Source organism: Rhincodon typus, chromosome 1 (assembly GCF_021869965.1).
Source record: "Rhincodon typus isolate 14 chromosome 1, sRhiTyp1.1, whole genome shotgun sequence".
NCBI classification, from domain to species: Eukaryota; Metazoa; Chordata; class Chondrichthyes; order Orectolobiformes; family Rhincodontidae; genus Rhincodon; species Rhincodon typus.
The window spans coordinates 82,784,514-82,795,495 of NC_063332.1; the positions used below are offsets into that span (position 1 = coordinate 82,784,514).

General features: G+C 40.1%; 1 protein-coding gene across 1 annotated transcript in view; it reads left to right on the top strand.

Moving 5' to 3' along the window:
* LOC109916449 (probable phospholipid-transporting ATPase IA) overlaps window positions 1-10,982 on the top strand; it is a 274,955-nt gene that overhangs the window by 191,153 nt on the left and 72,820 nt on the right. Inside the window, exons 25-26 of the mRNA XM_048600569.1 lie at window positions 3,496-3,570; window positions 4,852-4,974. Of these exons, the coding sequence (XP_048456526.1) occupies window positions 3,496-3,570; window positions 4,852-4,974 (198 nt within the window). The remainder of the gene's footprint in view (window positions 1-3,495; window positions 3,571-4,851; window positions 4,975-10,982) is intronic.

Here is a 10,982-nt window from a genome sequence, read left to right on the forward strand (position 1 = left end):
AGTCATCTCTCCTTATGTAAGGATGGATATATCGAGAGCCAATATGATGAACATTCACTATATTGTTTGCAGCACTGAGGATATTATTATGAGAAATTGATTATTACAATGGCCTTGTACTCAGTCAACTTTATAAGAATAAAAGGTGATTTTATAAAAATGTATAAAATTCTCATGTCACACCCTGTCTGGGAAGTCTAGGCCTAGGGGATATAGTTTTAGGTTGGCTATTTTGAACTAATTTGAAGATAAATCTCTTCACTCAGAGGATTGTGAATAATTGGAATTCCCTAACCGTGAAAGGTGTGGACGCTGAATCATTGTGTGTACTCAAAATTGAGATCAGTAGGAAATATGCACCTGTAAGAATGCGGAGACAATGTCAAAGATCAGCCATCATTTTATTGAATGGCAGAGAAGGCTCAAAGGAGCTTGTGACGCATTGCTAGCTCTAATGTTCCTACACTGTTGCGTGTAGGCAAATATAGCATCAATTTTAGAGCAGTAATGAGATGAATCATTATTTTAATATGCTTTAAGTTAATTGATAACGTACTGTTGACGAAATTCTTAGAGAACGCCCCAATGCAGAGCTATCTCACTGCACTAAAGTGTAATTAGTTTTTGGAATTCTGGAGTGGAGGTTGAAGCCACTTTCCTGAGCAGTCCGTCAGGATTAGTAATGACTTGTTTAGTTGATTTGTTGAACCTGAGATGACCAAGTGAATATGCACTCTAACTCTGCCACAGGCTGGCCAGGTGCTGCTTGAAGAATCAGGTAGATTAATTACCAAGAGGTTTGTGCTGTAACAACTTGGCTTCACCACTGGGCTTTCCTGAGAATGTTTCTCAATATGTTCATTATCTTCCTGAATGAACTTTATTTTGGTTGCTCACAGTCCTGAGACACCTATGAGTCAGTGGAGATGCTTGATCTCTTCAGGGTGCTGTGAGGACATTCTTTCTTCTGTCCTCCTGGGAGTCATCTGCCATGACCAGGTTTTGAGCAGAGCAGATGCTTCAGGAGTGTAGTGTCATGGAATCATAGCCTCTTTCCGCACTGTGGGGATTCTATGTGGCCCATTAAGTTTACACTAACATACCCCCCCCCCCCCGCCCCGCTCCGCTCCCCACCAACTGAAGAGTATCCCACCTAGACCCAGAGTCCTATTGTATTCCCACACTAATGATGGCTAATCCACCTAGCCTACATGTCCCTGGACACTAAGACTTTTTTTTAGCATGGCCAGTCTAGCCAACCTGCACAACTTTGGACTGTGGGGATAAAACCGGAGCACCCAGTAGAAGCCCACACAGACATTAGGAGAATGTTTGTGGGAGTTCACACAGTCACCCAAGGCTGGAATTGAACCCAGATCCCTGGCGCTGTGAGGCAGTAGTGCTAACCTCTGTGCCACTATTGCCATTCACCCTGTCAGGCCTATCAACAATGGGGCTGTTTTTGAATGATAAGCACCTTGATGCTGGGCAAGTTTGCTTGAGAGAGGATGCCTGCTGTTGGGCTGCATTTCTTGCCAATGGATTTGGAGGACCTTGTGGAAGCACTGCTGGGGATACTTCTCTAGTATTTTGTTGTGATTGCTATAGATCGTTCATGTCTTTGAAACATGTAGAAGCATCGAATAATTGCTGCTGGTAAAACCTGACAATAGATTAGAGATCCTGCTCTTTAAATATTTTTTCCCTTATTCAGTTTAAAGGTTGAGCTGGCACAGTAGAGATAACAATGAGTTTTGTCATCAGTGTCTGCCTTTACTGAGAGGAGACTGGCAAAACATAGAAACATGGGTCTTGATCCAGTGCGTATTGTGCGGAACAAGTTGAGAGGGGAGCTTAGTTTTCTGGGTGTGTGATGAAAGGTCCGTTTTCTCATGTACTCCGAAAGGAGACAACAATGACCAGTGGCTCAATTTCTGATTAAGCACACATAGCTGTCACTTGCACACTGGTACTCAATGACTGAGGTTAGACTTTGGTTTTGGATTGAGGCTGTTGTAGTTGCAGTTTCCAGTCTGTGCTTAAACTATTTCTGTATCTCCTGCTAGTTTATTTTTGAACATAATTTGCAATGTTGCAATGATGAAGGTAGACATAATGATACAGCCTTGTTTGACCACAGTCTGTACTGAGAGCCTCCAATGCACCATAATTCTGTTAGAATTCTGGAGTGGGAATTGAAATGACAAAAAGTCAACAATGTTAGTAATGTAATGAGGCTATGGTGAAGTAGTAGAATACATCAGACAGGCATTTGGCTACAACAACAAACAAGTTTATATCCTTAAATGAATCATTATTCCGGAATCAGGATCGGGGATACAAATTTGAAGTTACTAAACTTCGAGCACGACAAGAAAAAGATAGAATTACAAGGGACAGACTCCCATCAAGGCAGCTGGTACTGAGAACTGCTTGTGCAATAACATGCTGTAGAAATAGTTCACTGGGAGATTGAGAGTAAATTTCAAACATATGTAATTGGAGCAGAAATAGATCATTCAACAAGATTATGACCAACCTGTTTGTGCTTCAAATTCCACATTCCCAACCATCTCTGATAACTTTTGATTTCCTTGCCTAAGAAAAATCTCTCTCCTAAAAAAAATCTGTAATGATCCCTGCCTCTACCAACTTCTGAGGCAGAGTTCTAAATTCATACAACCCTCTGAGAGAAAAAGTTTTTCCTTACCTCTGTCCCAAAAGGTGACACCTAATTTTAAAACTGTGTCCACTTTGCACATCTGTCTTCTCAAGAGCATTTGATATCTTATACATTTCAATAAAGTCGCCCCTTACTCTTCTAAACTCCATGAGAAACAACCCCAGCTTGTCAAAGCTATCCTCGTAAGACAACTCTCTCACTGGAGGAATCAGTCTAATAAACCTCCTTTGAACCATCTCCAAAGTGTTTACATCCTTCATTAAATGAGGAGATCAAAGTTGCACTCAGTATTTGAGATACAGTCTCACAAAGGCATGACTTCTTCACCAGGTAATGACTGTAAATGGTAAGCTCTGGAGCTTGCTTACACTTCTAAACTTCCACAGGGAAGCAAACATTCAGCCCACCAAGTCTCTGCCTGGCTCAAGCATTCAAAAATAAATTATATTGCCTGTTTATATCTTATGTTACTGTATCTTCCTGTACTTTTAATATTTATCCATTTTCTCTTTGAAATATATGTGCTCGCTGTCTCAGTTATTTTCCTGTGAAAAAGTATTCAACAGTCCAATAACTTGAATTTAGATCCAGATAACAATCAAACTAGCATATAATAAGGAAGTTGGATTTGATTTGGATTGTTCTGTCAAGGTTCTGACAGACCCAATTTTCACTTCATTAGTTCTATTCTATAAAATCTTTGTGCTATCTAGCTCTTGTGAAACAAAGTACATTTTTACATGAATGCATTTATATGAAGTCTTTTTATTTTATGAGAATCCATTCCTAATGTATTTTTATTTTATCTTCAGATCTGGTTTGCCTTCGTGAATGGTTTCTCGGGCCAGATTCTATTTGAACGATGGTGCATTGGTCTGTACAATGTGGTAAGTGTACATGTGATTGAATATTCAGTTCAAGTTAATGGTATACAGGCAATCCTGTATACCCTCATCCAATTATGTCACCATCCTGTTCATGATAACAAAATTATTCAGTTCAGTCTCAATTTCATCTGACATTATCAATAACGTACCCCTTATTAACAGCCTTGCTCACATTTGTCAACATTTAAAGTCACCAGGAGTATTAAAGGCTCAGTTCAATAACTTAGTGTGGTGAATAGTCCCTGCTTCTTGCCAAGGTCTCTGTATTTGTAAATTCTGCTTAAATGTTGCATTGCTGGAAGATCCCAGATACAGAAAGAAATTGTGCTTGAGTTGATGCCCGCTCATAGGTTAATATGCAAACTCTCGACCATGTGCGCTGACGGGTTGCTGAGGAAGCTCGGCTGCTTATTGATGCCTGCCTGCCGCTTGTGATGAAAATACTGGTAATATGTTAGCCAATAGATTCCAAAACACCATTGGCAGGGTATCCAAATCTAATTAGAAGCATTTTGTAATCTACTGATCAGCTTCGCAGCTCTGATCTGAAATCAGTGCCTTTCTGATGCATGAGTCACCATTACCATTTGTAGCAGAATTTCTTCACAAAATCGTGTATTTTGAGCTGCGTGCATCACAAACGCACTTGGGATATGATTTCCAGGTAACAGACCAATTTCGCATCTACTCAGTGAAATTAGAATAGTTCCACAATTTTGACACAGATGGTAAAGTGGATAGCTTAAAATTCAATGACCCAAAACTTTGCCGTTACTGAGCTTCCAAGAAAGGTTAACTACTAAAGTCAAATATTCTTATATTTATTTTGACTATTGCCACAGAAATGTGATGTAAAATATTTCAAAGTTCAGTTAAGTATGATCCAACTGATAACTCACTGGTTTAAATGGTACAATTTATAGTAAGTGCCCTAGGGATTTATGGGGTTACAAAATATCAGTATGTCCCTGAACCTCATAGTGCAATCAGAAAATGTGGCACAGTACATTTTTTTTTCTATAAACTGAAATGAACATTTCAAATTGACATGATTAGTAAATCTCAATTTGTACTTTACATAAGTCAAGTTACTGCTAATAATAGTTACGGTTATAACAGATAAGATGTACATGACATGGAAGGCTATCTCCTACACCGATGGCACACAGTTACTGTATGACGTTCAGCAGTTGACCTCTCAATCTTGATATTTTGCAGTGCCAGCTTAACATTGTTATTTGAAGGTAAGAAACAAAACTTATTTACCTGTGTATGTGTCAGATTTTCACAGCTCTGCCTCCCCTCACTTTGGGAATATTTGAGAGATCATGTCGAAAGGAAAACATGTTGAAATATCCAGAGCTTTACAAGACGTCACAGAACGCACTGAACTTCAACACAAAGGTAACTAATTTGTCAAGTCTTGCAGTATTACAGTATTAAGTACCAATCCCATGCTGCCTTAAGAGGGTACTAACTTAATGAAACATTCTTTGACAAGTTGGGTTTCATATGTTAAAACTGTGGCACTGTATTAGAAAGAAAAGATGCCAAAATCAACAAGAGTAGGATGAAAAGCAGAGCAGAATGAACACTAATGTGTGTTAAGAAGCAGTATGATCAAACATGGTCAATGTGTTTGACAAATTTATTAACAATTTTTGAGATTATAACTAGGATAATAGGTAAAGAGGAAGCGGAAGAGGAATTTGACTTGAATTTCCAGAAAGCGTTCAAAAAGGTACCATGCAAGATAAGGCCTCGTGGAGTTAAGGTTGATATCTTAGCATAGATAGGGATTGCTTAACGGTCAGGAGACAAGGCTTTGAGAGCAGGAAAAATAGGACATTTTCAAGTCGCTGGGTTGTGCCAAAGCATATTTGCTAGGCCTCAGCTATATATCATCCATATTAATGATTTAGATTAAGAAATAGATGCATTACTCACTAAGTTTGTTGGTAATATAAGTTGTGGGAGACAATAAGAAGATGTGGACAGATTAATTAGGAGAGGAATGAGATAGCAGATAGAATATAATGCATGAGATTATTCACTTTGGTTATAAGAAAAATCTGAAATTTGAAAATACTGGTATTCACGTGGGTCTGAATATAATCGTTTTGAAAGAACCAATTGACCATGCAAGAAAGCAAGCAATTATGAGGGCAAATGGCACGGTGACCATTATTACAGGGGGACTGGATACAAGAATAAAGAAGTCTTACTACAATAGTACTGGGGTTACACCTGGAATACTATGCACAGTGATCCAACAAGCATTCAATAGATCAGTCCCTGGTTGAGAGGACTATCTTATATTGAGAAGCTAAGTAAATTGTCTTTATATTCTGTGGAGCTAAGAAGAACTGACGTGATCTCAAAGTAATAGATTCTGAACAGACTTGAGTGGTGGACTATGAGAGGTTCCTTGTTTGGGAATTAAAACATGAGGGCCAGTTTCAGAATAAAGGGCTAATCATTTAGGACTGAGATCAGGAGAATATACTTCACATAAAGTGGCGCTCAGTGGTTAGCACTGTTGCATTCACAGGGCTAGGGATCTGGATTCGATTCCAGCCTTGGGTGACTGTCGGAGTGGAATTTGCATAATCTCCCTGTGTCTGCGTGGGTTTCCTCTGGGTCTTCCAGTTTCCTCCCACAGTCCAAAGATGTGCAGGTTAGGTGGATTGACCATGGTAAAATGGGGATTGGGTGGGGATCTGGGTCTGGGTGAGGTACTCTTTGGAAGGTCACTCCAGACTCAACAGGCTGAATGGCCTCTTTCCGCACTGTAAGGATTCTTTGATTCTGTGATAAAGGGTTTGATGTTTTGGTTTTCTCAGCCCCAGAGGGTTTGTGGATGCTGTATTGGTAAATATATTTCAGACTGAGATGGACGGAACTTTGTTCTTTCAGCAACTCGAGGGAGTTGGGGACTGGACAAGAAAGTGGAATTGAAGAATTAAAGCAGAATTGAAGTAAAGATTAGCTATAATTGTATTGTATAATGGAGCACATTCAATGGCTGAATTGTCTCCTTCTATTTCTTATCATCTTACGGTGAGCAGGGGCAGGTACTAAATCCTTGACAGTACAATAAAGCACCAATAAACAGAATGTTTGGGAATGTAAATATTCTGTCTGTCAAGATCATATGGTAAACTGTTACGTCCAGGGCAGAATTCTCTTCCACCTTAACCCCTCTCCTGAGGAAGCACTGTCAGGGTGAGACAATATAGCAGAAAGGTGAGGGCAGGCCACGTTGGATAATTGTAGCACTTGTGCCGCTTGCTAGGGGGGAGGTAATGGTTGTGAGGAGCTGCTGGCCAATAGTTCCATCATTGCCAGCAGTGGCGGAGCTCAGTTTTGGTGCTGCTGGGAGTGTAGGATGAGACCTGAAGAGAATCACTGCTTCCCACAAAGGTACAGAGGGCGAATGGTGGGCTAAGCTCTGTCATGCTGGTGGTGCGATAGGAAGGATGGGGTGACACCTTTTTGGCAGGGTCTGCTCCCTATGCACACGGACCACCCCCTACCTTCCTTTCCACTTTTTTTTAATGCAGGCTTTTAAAGAAGCCTGCCTACTCCATGCAACTGCTTATATCACATATGATGGCACATGCATTACCTTTTTAATTGAACTTCTAACTCACTCGGTTGACTCTCATTATTTATTAACATATGGTGGGCAAGCTGCCAAATTTGAGGCCAACCCAATCTCCATATTATGCAGATGATCTGTGTGATAGGTCTGAAAGCAGTAATCTGGCCACTTTGACCTATTTTCTATGTCCCTGCCTCGAAAGTACACCTGGCAGGGCGTGTAATATCCATGTTACTGAAGTGTAATGCAATGTACACTTGCTCATCATTAATTTCCATCAATAAGAGATAAAGACTTTCATTACATATTAATGTTTCAAATAAATAGCTCTTTTGCTTTGTTTCAATGTGCATATCATGCATATTTTTATGGTTTTGCAATGTTTTCTGTTGAATAGCTAGGAAGGAGCTTTTACAAAGCTCTCCTTCTTTCAACAGCTACATCTGGAGTGAAAAAGTTTAGAATTAATCAGGGATATGAACTTCTCTTTCTTTTTATATTTGTTTCAACAGTGATAATTTGGGAGTGCTTTTCCTGTTTCCAGAAGCCCATTTCTTAGTACATGAGTAAAATTCACGTTAATATATATTCTAGGATTCTTGTTTCCAGTGGTAGTTCAATGACAGCTCTGAAAAAATAAATATTCCACACAGCCACCCAATAAAGGAAAGTGACCATTTGGAAAAGCAATGGCCTCTGTTGTTCGTAGGGAGACAGTGTTGGGGTTGACACAACAAACAAAAAATCCAGAAGAACAAATTTCATGGAGATCCAGCCCAATTCAATGACAGGGCCTCTTGTTAAGGGCTTTTGATCTGTTTCTCAGACAGATAGAGGGTTTGGTTGTAAGATGGAAAGGCCTACGGCTCAAGGTAGCAGCTGGAAAGTTTTGAGGAAGGATAAGGTCTAGAGGGGGTGGAGTTGTAAGGAAAGGACAGTGGAGTGGGGAGCAGACATCAGGAAGTGAATAGGTAAGGGGTGAATAGTTGAGGGCATCTGATCATATGTAATCTTCGTGGATCAGTGAAATGTTCCTGCTCCATCTCACCCACAAGCATTGCTGCAGAGGCACTTTAGCTGATGCGTAGACTCAGAATTCCAACCTAGAAGCATTAAAAATAAAAGAGATAGTAGGAACTGCAGATGCTGGAGAATCCGAGACAACAAGGTGCAGGGCTGGATGAACACAGCAGGCCAAGCAGCATCATAGGAGCAGAGAGGCTGACGTTTCGGGCCTAAAAAGAGAAACTGGTTTGTTATAATACTTTAATGACTAATCTATTACCTAATATACCTGAAACCTAATGGAATGAGGCAACAGATTATTGATATATTATTTAGGAGTTAATTGGTTCTATAACTATAGAGAGCTACTGATTGGCGGGGTTTGGGTAACTGAAATAAAGCTCTCACCAAAAATGAAGACTACAATTCTGTATAAATACTGTTACATTTTGGAGTATAAAGTAATTAACAGGTCCTTCTGTGCTACGGATTGACCAGGGGCTGTTTGCCATGAAACCAGCAGGAGGTACACAGTGATAGGAAGTCCAAATCCAGTTCATTTTAACTAGAGCAGATTCCAGTCAGGTATTGTACGGCCTCTTGCACTCTAGTGCATAGCTCCATCATTGGTCTATTGGCTGTCCCTCCAAGTCGTTGTCCTGATCCTCATCGCCAGAGGATTACTCTTGATCTTCAATTTCCTCTGCATCCAGGACATTCCCCTCTCTGTTCCAGTGGTGAAGGACAGAACATGGCACAATGATGAGGCTCGTGTGGAGCAGTCCAGACATCATTAAGTCATCTTAAAAAGGCCTATTGTCTGTTCCACTATGGCCCCAATGGAAGCATGGGCAGCGTGTATCACCATTCTCAGTTGGTAAGAGTTTTGTAAAGGTCCCATCAGCCATATTTGGAGGACATGGCTGTTGTTTCCTAGCAATCAATCCTGTGTGGTGTGAGGATGTTGGAAACATGTAGGAAAATGTCCATCCTCCAGTATTTACGCAGAATGGCAGCTCCCAGAATGTTTGGCTCATACATCAAAACTGGCATTAAATGGTTACTGATGGGCTGGAAACCTCTTGGGGTGATGAACTTTGAAACTTGGTGATCAGGTGGTCTCAAAGGCAAATGGAGGTAATAAGTGCGGTCTCTTATTTGTCAAAATGTCGTATTAAACAGAAGAAGCAGGAAAACAGATCAATGTGGAAGATAAACCTTGATGCCTAAGTGAGAACCCAGATTTTAACCAGGAAACATACGAGAGCATACCAAAGACTTTAGTGAAGATACATAAAAGTTTAAAGAAGGCAAAATGAAGAAACATAGGAAAAGTCATTTATCAGACAGCAAAGATGAAGAAAGAAGAAAGAAAAAAGATCATAGATAAGCTAAGAAAAGGTCCTGGTAGTAGAAGCAGCTCATTTAAAGCAGCAAAATTCATCAATTTTACTAATTGATTACCATACAGTCATCAACAGAAGTATCACAGCACTTATGCAACAAAGAAACCTATAGAAGAAATGAAGGCTTACAGAATGAAATGTCAAAAGCCTGAAGATTCTGTGGCTTCTTTCTTTGTGCAGTGATGTATGTGACTCCTTTGAAGACTAAACGATAAACGTTCCAAGAATCTTTGAATACAAGTTCTGCAGACATTTGATTTCTCGGATCTACTTGCAAGCCAAAATTGAAATTTCATAACTTTTTTTGTCTTATGAATTCAACATTTCCTTTTGCAAATGTTGTATATCATGCACAATGTTCACTGTATGGAGAAACCTGTGTTTTGCAGTGTTTTTTGCTCTTCCAGATTTTGGATGAGCTAGTCAAATAGTTTTACGCTTTATAAAGATTTGACATTTTAACATGCTTTTATGCAGTCCTGGGCTTGTATTCTACAAGTAACTTGAATTGATTCAATTTATATCTGTATTCAATTCTAGAAAGAACAGGGTTGGACCTGATGGGCCAAATTGCCTCATCCTTTGCCCAAATGACACTATGAATTTATATTTGAAATAGATGCATCGTATGTAGATGCTTGGTTTTCCTATGCACACGGTTATCTGGCAGAAGCATATGTGCTGCTGAGCTTCAAAATGAAGTTTTGAAATGCCAGTGTGTTGTATGATTTAGTCATGTTGATGTATTGAAGCTAGTGTATTGGCGATATCCACTTGCATGATGAAGGGTAGAAGAGGATGGTGTCCATGGAGCATAGAGGAAATGGTGGTGAAGATGGAACTGGATGAAGCATGCGATGAGCTGCTGCCAAATGTAACTGCTACGTGCCCTATCCTGTCACACTTCAATTATCATTCATATCTTCACTACACTGCATCTCTGCTCTTTTGTTTCTTTTTGATTTATTAAACTTCCTCTCAGTTTAAACTCTGTCCCCCACCACCTCAATTAGTTTAAAGTTCCACGTACAGCCCTGATTAAATGATTCACCAGGACAATAGTCCCAACATAGATCAAATGAAGCCCGTGCCAATGGAACAGTGCTCTCTTTTTCCAGTACTGATGCCAGTGCCCCCTGAGCCAGAGCCTAGTTATCCACACAAAGTGTTGAGTCATACATTTACCTCTCATCTTATTTATCACACACCAATTTGTGTGTGGCTCAAATAGTAATCCAGAGATAGTTACCTGTGTGGTTTTGCTTTCTAATTTAGCCTGTAGCTGCTCATAATCCATCAACCCAAGACAACAAGGTGCAGGGCTGGATGAACACAGCAGGCCAAGCAGCGTCATAGGAGCAGAGAGGCTGACGTTTCGGGCCTAGACCCTTCATCAG